At 48.3% G+C, this 15,641-nt stretch overlaps 1 protein-coding gene across 4 annotated transcripts in view; it reads right to left on the minus strand.

Moving 5' to 3' along the window:
- Positions 1-15,641, minus strand: part of ZFHX3 (zinc finger homeobox 3) — a 533,455-nt gene that overhangs the window by 36,558 nt on the left and 481,256 nt on the right. For all 4 annotated transcript variants that reach the window (XM_040571666.1, XM_040571667.1, XM_040571669.1 and 1 more), the window contains one exon: positions 3,227-3,334. In XM_040571666.1, coding sequence (XP_040427600.1) covers positions 3,227-3,334 — 108 coding nt within the window. The remainder of the gene's footprint in view (positions 1-3,226; positions 3,335-15,641) is intronic.

Here is a 15,641-nt window from a genome sequence, read left to right on the forward strand (position 1 = left end):
CACTTCTTTCTCACCTATCTCCCACTTTCACAGAACTGCAGTGCTCAAAGGCACCTCAAAAGGTCAGCCAGCCCAACCAAAGCAGGATAAACTGTGCCTACTTCATTCCTGGCAGCAGCTCATCTAATCTTCTTGAAAGACCTCTGAGGAACCTTCCCAGAAAATCTACTCCAGTGCTTCACAAACTGTACCAGATTTTTTAAAAGTATTATCTAACCTCAACCCTTTTCCCTTCAATTTAAGGCCATTACTTTTTGTTGTCTATATCCCAAACACGGAAAACAAATTATTTCCTTCCTTTCAGAAGCATTTTATGCACAAGAAGACTTATCTTGTCCTCCCCTTTGGTCTTGTCTTTTTGGGTCAAATAAGCCTGTTTATTCCACTTTCTCCTCACAGATGATGTTACGCAGACTATGGTCTTAATTCATGCTGTTCGGGTTTTCTGAAATTGCTCCTCAACTTTCTTGACACCCCAATTTCAGAAGTGGGCACAGTCCTCCAGAGGAAGCTTTCCAGCGCTGATGAAATGCACCTATTTTGTAATATTTTTATCTACAGCATAATACTTGAGCTTCTTTTTGAGAATGTCCTGAACAGCAGTTCCAGACTCCTTCCTAAGGAGAAGATAGAAGATGCTGACTGCACCAAGGCCTTCTTCACACAGAAGGAAATTGGGTCGTGTTGACATGATTTGCTTCTGACAAATCTGTGTCAACTGTTACTCATCTCATTATCTTCCAGTCAGTACTTACAAACAGTTGTTTGGTCAATTCCCAGGAAAATCTGGGGCAAATGAAGCTGGCAGGTGTGCAGTTCCCCAGCCACTCCTCTATTTAAAGATAAGTACTGTGTCTGTCCCCTCACAGTACCTCCCCTGTTTTCTGTGAATTCACAGGCGAGAACAGCTGACAGATCTGGAGTTGTTTTAGCGGCTTCCTCAAAACACTTGAGTATGAAGCAGCAGGTCACTGATATGAAAACATTTATCTGAAGTAAAAAACACTTTGCAACCTCTTCCTTCGCAGCTGGAGGACAAGCTCTCCCCACAGTGTCACCAACACGGCTGCTCGGGTCCCTCACGCAGTCAGCCCATTTAGTCAGAATGAATGCAAAGAAGGAGGGATGTTCTTCAGTTTTCTTGACATCATGGTTGATAGCCTTCCAACTCTGCTGAGCTGCAGACTAACTCCTTCCTTGCAGTCCCTTCTTACAGCAAGGCAGCATTTGAGTGTTTCCTTGATATTCCCTATTTTCCTCCCTGGTTACATCTCAACGTGTGCCATGGCATTTTGATATTCCTGTACACGTGGACGCTGTTCTGTGGTTGTCATGACTAACCTGACCTAGTTTCCGTTCCCTTTCATGTCTGAGGTCCACGAGGACAGGACAACACGGCCATGTGCTACAGGAGCTTGAAAGCAGAAACAATGCAAGACTGAGGTGTGGTAGCTGTTTTCAAAACCACTGTACATAAACAATTTCAGAAATTCTTTTGCTTTCAATTTCAGGGAGAGTGTTGTTACGTATGCGAAAGCAGGACCTGAATTCAACAAAACCATGTGCGTAAACCCTGCTGAGGCTGTACGCTTTGGACTTGCAATGGCTCTGGACACTGTCCAGAGCTCTGTAGGCTTACAAACACAGCAGCATAGGCTACATTTTCCATTGTGTGAAGCTGTCCATTTCTTATCTGCCATTTGACTGACGAACTCCAAAAATGAGCTATAAATTTCACAGGCAGGAGGAAGAAATAAGACATTCAAATATAGATTTTCTGGATGAAGTGGTGTTTATAAAATAAGTTTTCATTTTTCCTTACATGATTTTCACATGTAAGAATAATCCTTTCACATAGATCAGTTTTTGTAAGTGCTTCAGATTTGGACTAAGAGCCCTACTTACCCTGTACGAGATTTAATAAACATACGATACTTGTTTCTTTCTGTGACACTTCACAAAGTGTGCTTTTACTTAGAATTACACTATCCCACACAACAAGAAAATAAAAATCACCTACAGCCAAGTAAAGTTTGCACCTCTGGGTTGAAGAATGGGTCTGTCGTAGGGAACGACAGAAAGAGCAACCTCAGCGAGTGCCATCTAGACTGAGAACCTGAACTTCAACAATTATTAAAGCACAGCCTGCTCTCTTCACCAGTTTTGACACATCTTCTAATGCTCAAGATTAAAACTGTATTAAGGTGAAATAGCACGTTTCATTCTTCTGAAGACTGTGCAAGCTGAAGTGTCTGTTTGGCTGTGGCTCGCGAAGAAGCAATAACAAACATGGCAAGAGAACGCTGACTGGAAGAAGGGTCTCTGTGCAGGTTAAGAGAGGCCTTGTACCAAACATCACAAGTCTGCAAACCTACTTGGCTACCAGGCTGAAAAAGAAAAGAGCAGTCAGAACTGCTCAGTCCTGGGTCAACCAAAATGACTATTACCACCAATGCTTCCATTTCTGCACCACTGAAACAGCCAGAATCTACCAGCTAGGGAGAAGAATGGCCCTCACCAGAGGAGGACGACCTTGAAGCTTCTTTTTTGCCCAAAGGCAAGGAATATTAAAAAAAAATCTCCCCTTCACCTCTGCAAGATAGCAACTATCTTCTGGGAAAGACAGAGTAACGGAGTATCTCAAAACTGAAGCGAAATGTTTGCCAGGATTTTGCAAAGGGAAACCTTTCAGATTTCTCTAAAACAACATAAGGATTATTGAGCATCTGCAATTTCAGTTTCAGGTTGTCATGATTCCAGCAGAAAGCAAGCAGTTGGCAGAGCTCAAGCACAATCTGTCTCTTTGCTCGTCTTTTCAGCATCAAAACCTTGCTACCAGAGCTAGGACTATGATGGAGAGAAGCAGGCTAACAATCTCTCAAGTCTTAACAACAGGGTGGGGTTTCATGACATACATTTAATCCAGCCTAAGCACTGTCTGCTGCCAACAGGGGCAGTCCCTTTCTCCCTGCTCCACTCCCAGCTGCAGATTCCCACTGCCCGTTTCAGGTCCAGCGCCACGTGAGTACAGGCGAGCTCTGACCGGGGCTGGCAGCGGGGATGCCTGAGCCACTATGGCTCAAACTACCTGAGTGTGTCACAGAGCTACGCCCCAAGACTTCGCAGAGGGCATCGTGTATGTCGTACTGACAGCACTAAGTAGCATGGTCATTTAAGGAAAGATTTCAATTCCTGGATTGAAAGTGAAAAAGGGACCAAAACCCACCTGTCCATTTACTCTGGTCCTTGTCTCCTCCGCTCTCTTGCTCCTTGGCAGGCTCTTCAGCATCAACGGCTGTTTCATTGGGCCCTTCCACATCTTCAATGGCTTCTTCTGAGAAACAAGAAGCAGAAAGAGTAACATAAAAAAAAAGTCAAAACAGAAGAGCAACTAACTGCCATTGAGGAACGGAGCAACAGCCAAAACTGGAGCACAAGTGTTGAGCTTCAGGTATTGATGTCACCCAGCATTCTCCCGATGACTACCTACTAGCTGGTTAAGAGGGAAACTACGGATGAAAAAACTGAGAGATGAAGTGAAGATCCTGACCTACCTCTGCCACTCATACCAATGTCCCCTGCAGCATAAGGTACAGCAAAATAATTGCCAGGTGCAAGAAGGATCTACCCAGCCATGCTATGGATTAGAGAAGTGTCGAGGTCTGACTGGTGTCTACAGCACCTTCGGACTCATCCTTCCCTTCATCCCCAGCTCAAGCTCTTTGGACCGAACAGCACAGCACAGCGCTGAACCTGACCACCGAGACCCCCACAATCACCGCAGAAGCAACACGGCTCACTTCTGCTCAGACAAAGCAAGGAGTAGCGGACGTGGCCCTGACACAAGGCATGGGAGGAAGATGCTGGGGTGTCTTATTTTCATCCCAGCCACGGGAAGAGTTTGAGCACGCACGTGCTATCAGTACCACTGCAAAAGCATGAAGGAAAGAAATATACTCAGTACTGAAGTGAAGTGCTGACAGCTTGGAACAAAACACAAAGTGCCACTGCCCCAGCCGTTAACAAAAGCACTGGTGTGCTGCAGCCACGGTTGCTTGGGGCATGTCGACATGGCTCGGTGCAGCTCCATGCACAGGCACCCTCGTTAGGTAGGATACTGGGAGTGAGACAGCTGTAGCTGCCAGACCTCTTACACTAGGGTATAACAACTGCATTATCATGTAATATCTTGGGTATTTATGTACAGTGCAAGCAGCTCGACAGCTACCATGTAATTGACGGGGGCTACATCAACAGTGGGAAGAAAGGGTACTTTTAAGTCATTATATCCTCTTTTAGGCAGGACAGTTCATAATTTTAACTTGCATTATCTGGTCACGCTATATCCAAGGCTATCGTAAGGTTTTATCTGAACTACGTAACTAGTCAAAACACTTCCCCCCCTGCCCCCAAGCCTACTCCTAACAAAGACAGGGCTAGAAATCCGGATTAAAAACACAGATTAGGAGACTGCAGATACTCAGCAGTGCACTTTGAGAATGTGGACACTTAAATGAGGGAGGAACTTGCAAAAGCATCAGAGATCAGCAGCGATTTATACTCTACCCCTTTCACTTTTTAAACAGCTAAAAGCTCTTGAGAGCTGCAGGGATCCCAATGGTCTTCTGCTGGGAAAGCAGGACCCCAGACTAAGAAGTGTGATGGGTGGCAACTCTAGGGAATGACATCTAACACGCAGAAAAATACAAATTATTGATGCAAAGGTGAGATGAGCAGTCTACCTCATGAGATGAAGTCGAGTTTGCTGGAGAAAAGGGCTGTGAAACCATCAGTTGGATTCACATTTCAGAAGTTAACATTCCAATTTCCCCCCCCTACTTCGCGGAAAACCAGCCCCCAACCCAACCTCGCTGCCCTCCGAGTGCTGGACGCGGGGCGAGGCAGCTCGTTTCACTGAGGCAGCTGCCACGACAAGCAGGCTTCAGCCGCTCCGATTAAAAAACCTTCGTCCCGAGTTGCTGCGACTTTGTCCGAGCCCTGGACGCGGGGCAGGCGGGGGGTGGCCCGGCTTCCCCCCCCAGCCCCGTCCCCGTCCCCGTCCCCGCCGGGACAACAAAGGGCGCCCGGCGCGGCGGCACTCCCGGCTGCGACCCGGAGGTGTCAGCATCGGCATGGGAGGACGGGGACGGCGCGCTGCCTGCCCGGCTCAGACGCTGTCTGGGCTCTAACCTGAGCATGTGGAAATAATACACGTCTTCAAGTGCACTGTCTGGTTCGAGGGAAATAAAATAGGACATTCAAAGGCAGTTACACCATCTGTCTTTATACCATCATCATCATCATCAACAAGGGGAAAAAATAGCTCCTTGGAATGGATGAAAGCCCAGGCTGACAGTAACCGGAAAAATGTGAGCTATGAATACCAATAAAGATAGAAAATGATTAAAAAACAAGGCTACAAATGGCAAATCCTTCTGCCCCGCTCGGCGTGCAGCCCTCTCGTCCACAGGCACAGCCTGCCAGACCCACCGGCCCTCAGCGCAGCCACCAGCCACCTGCACCAAGCACTCGCTGAGCCCGTGGTCCTCCCCAGGGATGAAACCTGCCTCCTTGGCTCAAATACCTCTGCTCTGGGCAGGCAGGCTGCAAGAAAGCACATGCATGCTCCAAAAGCTCTTCCTCCCCCCTCTGGTCTAAGCACATTTTTTCTGAAGAGTGTTTTTTTAAAGCAGAATGGGAGGGGAACAGAGCACAAGATGAATCTGCCCCGGGAGGCTTGTCCAGGCTCCGTATCAGGAGAGAAAGCTCTGCGCACCACTGCTACTTGGCTCCTCGCTGCCAGGCCCTTGCTGAGGACAACCACGATCCTCTTCTCTTGCTCCTGACCCTGGCCCAGCCAGGGGCTCCCGCAGCCGGCCCCGGGAATGCAGCTGCCTGGCGCGGAGCCTTGGGGCAGGGGAAGCGTTAACTGCTGGCTGCCTCGTGATCCTCTTCCAGCAGCCGTTTGGATGGCTGGATCCAGTTTTGCTCGCTATGCTCAGCCTAACTTGTCTCGCAGCCATCAGTGTGTGAACTGGCTCCAGGGATGGTCGGGATAGAGTCTTGCACCACACCACTCCTCAGCCAGCTACATACGCTGCAGAGGGCTTTTCTCCGCTGAGCCGCTGGGAACCAGCCTCCAGGAGACTGCACACGATGTGCGAGCATGTGATCTGACCCAGCTTTTAACGATGAGATCCTCCAACATCGGAAATAAAGTGCAGCAGGACTCGTGCTCCTGAAAGATATGTGCCCACGCAACCACGGTCTCTCCCCGATGACAGCTCTGCAGCTGCTGAGTTCAGTGGCAGCTCCAGCACCACTGCTACGAGCCGGCAGCAGGTCTGGGTAGCGAACACATGCGAACTGCACCTGCGTTTCTTAGGGGTGTATTTCTGAGAGGACAAGGCCAGCAGCACATCCGTCAGGGAAAGGTCTGATTTTCTCCCTGATCCACTGTGCATGCAACACAGAGTTTTTGAGCTCCATTTTTCTGTTTTAATCGTCTGCAAAGCCACATAGCACATTGTTCCCATGCTGCACTCAAGCAGAGCTCGAGTCTTTTACCTATGTCTGAAGAGCCCCATAGGACACTCCTTCAGCTGAGCAGCACGAATACCTTGTGGCCAACTCCAGAAGGCCGAATGGTCAGCAAGACATGGAAATTTATTTCCAGATAACTGTGATTCTTTTGTTACTGTTTGACCGCACCAGCCTGAGGCTGTAAACACTGCTTGTTAGGACTGATTCACCTTGCAGCTTGACTCTGTTTTGTTTAAGGAGATTCATAAGGACTCCACCAGTCACTTTGTGATTAAAAAAGTACTCAAACTCATAGTATGCCCTACAAAGCATCCCAGACTGAGCTGGTACCCAGGGGGTGCAATATCCCCGCAGCATTTCAGAAGTATACTGGAGTCTCTGCCTGTCAAAGACTCTGACCAGGACTTAGAGCCTGGTGGGGGCACTGAATGCAGAGGGGTGGAGGTCCTTCGTGAACGATGCTTTGTAGGAGGCAGTGGGGCTGACTCCTGACCTGGAAGGGTTTCTGGAAGGCCAGCGATGCTATTCCAGCCCATGCACAGAGGATGTAGGGGCTAGATTGGTATCCCTGTTTTCCATAAACTCCAGCTACACATGATTTATGAGTTCATGGAGGGTAAGTGGACTTCATTCTCTGCGAGCAACTCACCAGGGCAGGCACAAGAGCTGTTGCTATGGGATTTGCATGAGGGGGATCGTGTCGCATTGAAATACAAATGTTACAACCTGGCTGTGGGTCACTGTGCCGGTGTCATTCACAAGGCATGTGATGGTTTATTCATAAATTTTCTTAAAGGAATTTTCCAGCCCTCCAGCATCAGTCAACACCAAGAGTGAGCATCTGTAAGTACGGGGCACCTGGAGGGCTGAGGAGACTGTTCTTCCATCATACAGAACCTACCCCATGCAAATTCCTAGGAAGAGTCTTTTCTTCCTTTGTGAATAAATCATTTTAGACAGTGGCATTTCCTTTTAATTTAAAATTAAACCAGTCACTAAGGGAAGGAGGGGAGAGTGAAGAAGAGGGGGAGAGGAGTCTGGAAAATCATGGGCATCTTCTGACGTCTATGAATGCTGGGATCTCTGAGCTCAGTTAGGCACTGAGAACGCACCCAGATCCCTGCACACCACCACACAGGATCGCAGCGCCGCACTCCTGCCCCCTCCCAGGCTGAGAAAGTTTGTGGGTGTGGAGAACTTCGCAAATACTGACTGGGTCCCAGCCAGGCTGAACAGCCTGAGACCTCCCACCTCTCCCTCTCTCTGCTGTGTTTTCCTTAACAACCCCAGATCACTTATCTAAAGGGATAAGGGGCATTTCAGGGGTGGCAGAAACATAGGGATGGGAGAGAAAGGGCACGCATTTGCCTCCCCACCCTCCGGCAGGCTCAAGAGCTGAGAAACATTAGCTGTCACGAACCACAATCAAATCAGGTTTGAAATATTTAGCAGTGGCTTGGAAAATGCGGTGGTGCAGCTCTGACAGGCGAGATGTGCAGACACCCATTTTCCATTATAATGGAAATATCAAGCCTGTTCTGAATATGTATAACCTAGAAAAATGTATTGATTTTTCATTCGGCATTAAAAAAATGAAATACCCTGCAGCTGTCAAAAGCCTTTTGTTAAAAGCTCATCTTTCCTGGAATGAGGTTTACCAGAAACAAGTTTTAATTGTACACAGGGTCTCTCCTTTGAAACAAAAATAATTTCTGATGCTCCTCTTTTTGGGACAAGAGACCAAAAAAGGAAAGGCAGGATTGAGACCTGGCTGATTTTTGCAGGCTGACCCTGGCAGGGAGCGGTGACAGCGATGGCCTGCACGCAGCCGGCTCTACAGCCACCCGTGTGCAGCGTACCCCTGCTGCGGGGAGATCGCAGCAACGCACCCCGGGGCAGGCCTGGCATAGCTCAGGCGTTCAGCTACTCTAAACCTATTTAAACTTGACGTCCAAGAGCCCAGGGAGATGTGCTGTGGTCCAGGTCCTTCTGGAGATGTGTCAGGAGCCCCTAGGGTGGATGCCCTCTGTCTGCACTCCGGGAAGCCCACGAGGAGCTCGGCTGCCCCTGGGCTGTGCCGGTGCTGCCGGGCACAGCGCCTGCTCTTCTAACAGCGCCTTTTGCTCAGCTGCCCCCGGACTGCGACCACGCAGGACTTTGGCACCAGTGCTGAGAGGGTTGCTCACTCCCGGCTGGCGTGGCTGTGGCGCTGTGCAACTGGGGAGGGGGCTGGGGGCATTGGTCCCGTGCCACACCGAGTCCATGCACTGGGGGTGGAGAGCAAACATAGATCCTGGAACAGAGGGAACAACTTGGGCACAAGGACGCACGATTCCCTGGAGCCTGGCTGATTGGCTGCTTCGGCACCGAGTGAGCAAGGTGACGGCTCCCTTGCTTAAACAGACACTGCTTACAGACATCGTGCAGCACGCTTGGGAGGAGGCTGGTGCTACCCCATGGCCACAGCCAAACCTGTGCTTCAGCCGTGGTGCACAAGTCTGTCTCCACTCCTGCTGGGTGCCTCAAAAAGCTGGGGGGTTTCTGAACTAAGCCACTACTCTAATCCCACAGCCAGAAGCACTGTTCTTGTGCAGGGCATTCAAAACCTCCCAGTCCAGAGGAGAAAAAAGTGGCTTGTCTTTTGTTTTTCTCCCTCACCTGCACTTGTGAACACTCACTCGGCTAGGGGACTTGTTTGGTGCATGCCGCCGCAGGTGGGAGGACGAGGTAGCGAAGCCATGTGTGCCACTGACGGTGCCGGTGACCTGAGATGGGAACGCAGAAGTGCTGAACCCCACTGCTGTCTGCCCTCTAATTTGTTAAAATCTGAAAGAGTATGGCCTCAAAACAGTATTGTGAGAGAAAGATAAACTGGCTTGGGTTAGGACACAGAACATCACCCTGGAAACAATTAGGTTATTTGTTCACAACCAGCCCAACAGAAAAAAAAAAACATTTCCACCTCTCCCTGACTTGCAGACTATTTGCGTGTGAAGACAAGACAATCCCATCCACACGGAAATGTAGGTAAATCCACTTTCACGTTTTTCTGCTCTCTTGTATTTTTCACTGTGCTCAACTCATCTAGGGCACATCTCCTAAGGTAACCTTGGCTACCATGCAGTCATTGCCCTTGCAGCTCAGATTCAAGATACATACTTATATATACATATATATATACACACACACGTGTGTGTGTATGCACAAATACACTCTGCTATCTCCTAACTGGATTGTTATACAGAAACCTGTTTATTTCCTGAAACGAAAAGCAAGACCCCAAGCAGTGAAAAGAAAGAACCAGGCACACATTATGAGAATGCCATGCAGCTCCAGTCCTGATGCAAAAAGCTGGTGGGTGAGTCCCATCATCTGACAAAAGGCTGCAGAAAAATAATAAACCTACATGCGTATCTTGGATTAATAACACTTACTCCCAAGATGGCCCTGTTTGAGAGGATGGTCTGAGTGTACCTATGCTGCTTTCACTGACAAAAAGGAAAATGGTGACAATGAACATGTCCCAGGCTGATAAAGCCATCCTCAAATGTCCACCTTCTAAAGGCAGAGAAAGCTTAGATGGCTTTTGTGCAGTTAACCGTAGAGACAAGTGTTCAGATGAGTAAAACAAGAAATTGAACAGCAAAAATAATAAAAAGTTGAGAACTTTTAGCTTCTATTCCTTTGTTTTCTGCTCCAAAGAAAAAATTCAGAATTTTTGGCCAGTTTCCATGAACAGATCTGAAAAATCCTACACCACCATCCAGGTCACTGAGTATGTCCCAGTCAAGCTCCTTGCTCAAACAAAATAAGATGATCCTCTGCCAGATGCTGACAGCTTCTTCCTAAATACAGATGCTTTTACTAATATGGTTATTACTTTTGCATTCAGCCACTTTATCTGATTTACCAGCTCCAGTCAGAGGCCCCATCTCCAAACATTCTGGGCACTGCTCAGAGGGCTCATTCAGTTGAGAAGTGACCACACTCAGGGGACAGCAGGGAGGATTGATAAAATCATGCAACCTTTTACTTTGTGATTTTGGTAACAAGACATAGCAGCACTAAGCAAAAGAATAACATTATCAAAACAGCTAATTAGAAGAAAAAACAATTTCTATCTTAAAAAAGAACCCAGTATTAATGAAACTTGCCACTGTCTTCTATAAAGAATATCAAAAATAGGACACCAAACAAAAAGACGAAGCATACTGATGCAACACACAGTTACTGCGGTCAGCTTTATGAGTGTAGGAGTTGAAGGGAATCTGGATCTCAGACATGCAGGGAATGAGCTTGGGAAAGGCCCTGATTGCTCTGGAAACCTTCATGTGCCTGGCAAAATGAGCTGAGCTTTACCCTGCAGAAACACAGTATGGAAAAATAGCTGTGTGCAAACATGCTCAGCTTCCAGATGAGAGTGAATGAGGTGGGGTGGTCCCACCTCACAGTCACTACCCAAGGACTGTGTTTGTCCAGCAAAGAACGACTGAGCCACGGATCTGGGCGATACTTTAGGCACACTCAGGGCTCCTCACAGTGCTGGTTCCTCAGTTTACCTTCCAAAGGATTTCACAGCACAGTGACCGTAACTGGAGGCACCTCTGGAGGAAGTTCTCATCTCCACGTGAGGAGACCAAACTCCAAGAACCCGTTCCCTGAGCCTGCACCAATTTCTGTCTGTGCATGAGAACGAGGGTGTCCATATTTTTTGTAAACTGGTCTGGATTTTAAGTCAGCAGAACCCAACAGGGATTTGCCCCCTTGAATATCAGCAGAACTAGAAAGGTTGCTGCTATTTTCACACATGAAATGTAAAAAAAAAAGGCAAATTCCTTGAGCATGTTTGTAGTGGAGCGTGATGTGATTGTGTTGTCATTTATGGGAAATAATCGCAAGCCCATCTCTCCCTTTCCCCCCATTTTCCAGTCCAAATAACCATGAAAAATTACACTTCAATGTCAGGAGGACAACAAAGGAGGGGCTTTCTCCTGCGGCTTGACGGCTTTCCACCCTCCCAGCCCCCAGCCCTCCCCCCCCCGGCTTCTTTGGACAAAAACTACCTTCAATTCTATTTCATTTTAAATGTGATCTAACAAATGCATGTTGACAAGTTCCTTTCTTTTTTTCTTTTAAACAGCATTTTGCACAGTTTAACCTAGCTCCAAACTGGAATCAGCTGGAAAGGAGACTCATGCAAGAACAGAAACACAGATCAAACAGCAAAACAAAAGAAAACCCATCTCCAGCTTCAGGTCTGCAGGGGAAGGACAGCTTGGTCTCCAAGATGGAGACGTGCAGGAGGAGGGCCAGAAAACAAAGGGACCAGCGGGGAGAAAGAGCCTGGAGGAGATGGGGTGGCAGAGTGGTGATAAAGCAGGACTGTGGCAGAGGGTGCTGGAGGACGGGGAGCAGAGCGCCCAGTGCAGTCTTAGTGAATGAAGGGACCTGTGACAGCCCTGGCCAGTGCCCCTCGGCCCCACGTCCTCACCAGGACCAGACGTGCTGGGCACTGCCCAGAGCTGCCTCCCCGGCTGGCCCGTAGCTGGAACATCAGTGCTGGGCTACCCTCATCAGTGATTTGGCCTCCAAAGAAACCTGCTCCGCATGAGAGGCCCTGTGCTGTCTCCCATTTCTCGTCTTCCCTCGTGTGCTGCCTCCTACCTCGCACCTCCTGCCCCCTTCATCCTCCCCTGTCCCAGCTCCCTCTGCTCAAGACGCAGGAACTGTCAGCGTGGGAAACCACGGCTTCCTAGAGATGTGACCGGAGGATGCCAACGCTTTTGAACTGCTCCAGGCTGGCCACAAACTCGGTTGTGCAGCATCACCTGGGCCAGGCTGAGCTGCACTGGGAACTGGCTTTACTGACCTGCTGCAACTGTTAGAAGACCAACGTATGCTTTCAGAAAGGCCAAGACACTGCAGGAAATTCATATTCTATGTTTCAGAGAAAAACAGCTCTGCATCCACCACGTCCTCAGCCGACAACGTGAACGCAGCAAGTTGTCTAAAGGGATGTGTTTTACCAAGGTGCTTTGTTCTGAGTATCAATAACCTCACTCTTAGAGAAACTTTTAGGATTCGCAAATAAAAGCTGTATTAAAGCTGAGCTCAAGTTAAAGCTAACTTCAGAAACTCTGGAACAACTTACATCTTAGGAATATTGTAACCTGTAACAAAAATTAGCTATAATTAATTCATGCTTAGCATTATGGTTTGGATATGCACAGGAAGTGCTCCCAACAACCTTAACGCTGCCCTGTAACATCATCACGAAACATACTTGGATCAAACAGTAAAAATGACCTTTTTCTGATTTTTGTTTTGTTTTGTTTTTAAACATATGACTCCTACAACTCCTGCTCTGGTCTCACTCTCCACAGTACCGCTCCAAGGAAAAGTTAATTAATTTGTTGCTGACCTTTTTTCTTCCCCTTCCTCAAGCGTTTCCTGACCTCAGCATGTTTGGAGTTCTTTTGAGCTTAGCGAAAAACTTAGGAAACCCATAATTATAGTGCCTTGGTTCAGAGACAATTAATGTGTTGTCCTGCAACACATGCTAATACCCTAAGTTATGGACATACACTCTCCTGTAACTCCATCTTTGTGTAGTGTGCCTGAATTTTCATGCTTTTCAATTAAAGATGAAAAGAAAGCCCAGAACTTCTGTATTTTTCATAATGAAAAATCATCCTTATTACAATATAAAACATCCACATTGTTCTCCCTCATGCAGCTTCCCTGGGTGAGGGTCCTTGCTCCCTGGTGAGGAAAGGTTTTCTGTTACGAAGAACGGGAAAAAGTGATCAACAGTTTTGAACACTTCTTTCAGGACAGTTGCACAGAGTGAATATGATGACATGGAGAGCCTTAAATGTGCGCTCTACCTGTAAAACACTTGGGACAAACTGAGGACCCAGATTTCCACAAGACTGATTTCTAAGTTAGTGTAAGCACCTGCATCTGTGATCAGATTTACTTCTATTTGCTCAAAGAAATTCATCTCACATTCCAAGACTCATTTGAGTTGTTCTGGGGAGGGCCTACTATACCAGCTATATATAATAAAGTGGAGAAAACCTGCACCTAAAGTGCAAAACTCAGTTCATCCTTGTCTAGATCACAGCAATTTTGGCTGCAGCATCGCGTAACCAGGCTTTTCCTGGAGCTTATTTCCAGGAACTAACAATATGCTTGAACACAGAGAGAATCATAAATGGCCATAAACAATAGGTGCATAGGGTCTTTCAGGATCAAAAGAGGATCAATTTTACATTTTTCTTCAGGAGCGGCCTGTAAGAGAGGCTCAAGGACAAAATTTGCCAGTGGAATATGACAAGGCAAGGTGAGACGTTCAGCTGGGTTCTGTTTCATCTCATGCTGGGAGACCCGACACGAGAGAGTAACAGGATCCAGGAACAGGACCCCTGGCCCCAGGAAACAAGGCAAAACCCAAGTCCCTCAACTCTCCAGCTCTAAAATGGAAATAGTATTTGTCTGTCCTTCTGAGGTGCCAAGAAGATAAACTTGATAGCGTTCAAGGACCAGACTCTTCAGTAACAGGGGCCAAGGCATAGCACATGCAGATGCAATTGCAGAGCATCAGCATTTTCATCTGGGGGAAAATAATCCCCGCACAGATATATCTGTGCTGGAGAAGGCTGCAAACACTGAAGCAGACAGCGAAGCTGGCCAGTGCAAACGCTCCGGGAGCAGGACTGTGGTGCGGAGGAAAGGAGCTGCGTGCCGCGGGGCAGGGCCTGCTGGCTGCGCACGGCCTGCCCGCTGAGCACAAACCATGTGCCAGGAGCTCGCCTTCCCCCCAGCCCTTGCTGGTTCCTTGCAGGAGATGGTAACTTCATGGAGAGCCACCCCAAAGCCTTGTGGCAGTGCAGCACGACCAAAGCCTGCTGGAGACCCTGACAGGTCCAGCTACAGCAGTCGAAGCACGTGCTGTAGCTGGAACCTGCTGCTGCCCACGGGCAGAGCTCGCCTGACCACCTGGGTTAGGAACAAAACAGGTTACTTTCTGCTAAAGCAGATGAGAAGTGCAGCTGTGCTGCAGAGATGAGAGGTGGTGGCAAGCTCTTGAATTGCCCCTGTTTCTGCAGAGAGCCCCATGGGCTTTTAAACGGGCTTCAAAGCGAACAGTTCAGGACTGTCCCCTGAGACCCACGAGAAGGGCATAGCAGACGTACCCAGCAGGTGTGGAGAAAGCCAACATTACAGCCAGCCAGCTAGGGGATCACCACCACATGCCACCTCCGCAGGTTAGCCAGACGTAAAAAATCAGCCCAATATGAAGTTGCAAGACCGAAGTCTCTTGGTGTGAACGGCTGCGGTCCCACCCCTCTGCTGAAGGAGAGAAGCCATGGCAGGAATGCAGCCCCGCAGAGGCAGACCTTTGCCTTCAGCCCCACCACTTCGTCTGCAGCCATCCTCTCCTTGCCTTTTCCCCTCTTCTGTCTCTCTGTGCCAATTCCCATCCTGGTACCCATTCAGCTTTCTGCCCAGCCAGATTTCACGCAAGCAGAGCAGCACGGAGAGAACACCAGTGCCAGCCTGCGGGAGAGGACAGGGCTCAGCACAGAGACGGAACTCAGAAGCTCTGAGTACTGTTTGTGATGCAGCCCAAACCACTTCACAGAAAGATTCTCCTCAAGATTCAGTTCTGCTCTTGGTAAAATGCTGTAAGATGTCCCCAGCACCTGCACTTTGTAATTTATAGACAGAACATGCTAGCAAGGACTGAAATATCTCTGTCCTGACACGTGTGTCCACGCTGGCCATGCAGGCCCCCCACAAGAAACCTAGAACAGACAGCTGCACTTGTGATCCATACGGTAAATCATTATATTCTTCTCCCCTGCACGTACTAGTTACACTCAACAGAATCCTGGCGTATTTCTGGTGACTCCTGACCTTGCTGTCACGTTGACAGTTTCCCGTGAAGCTGGACCAAACTATCTGGATCAGTGCAAAAAAAGAATATAATGGAGGCGAGCTCTCATATGCACACCAAGCACCTTCTGACGCACACAGGCAGTGAAGACCCAGAAAATGCACAGTTTCACAGCCCTGGAGTTGTGTATGAGGAC

Source organism: Cygnus olor, chromosome 12 (genome assembly GCF_009769625.2).
Source record: "Cygnus olor isolate bCygOlo1 chromosome 12, bCygOlo1.pri.v2, whole genome shotgun sequence".
In the NCBI taxonomy this organism is placed as follows: domain Eukaryota; kingdom Metazoa; phylum Chordata; class Aves; order Anseriformes; family Anatidae; genus Cygnus; species Cygnus olor.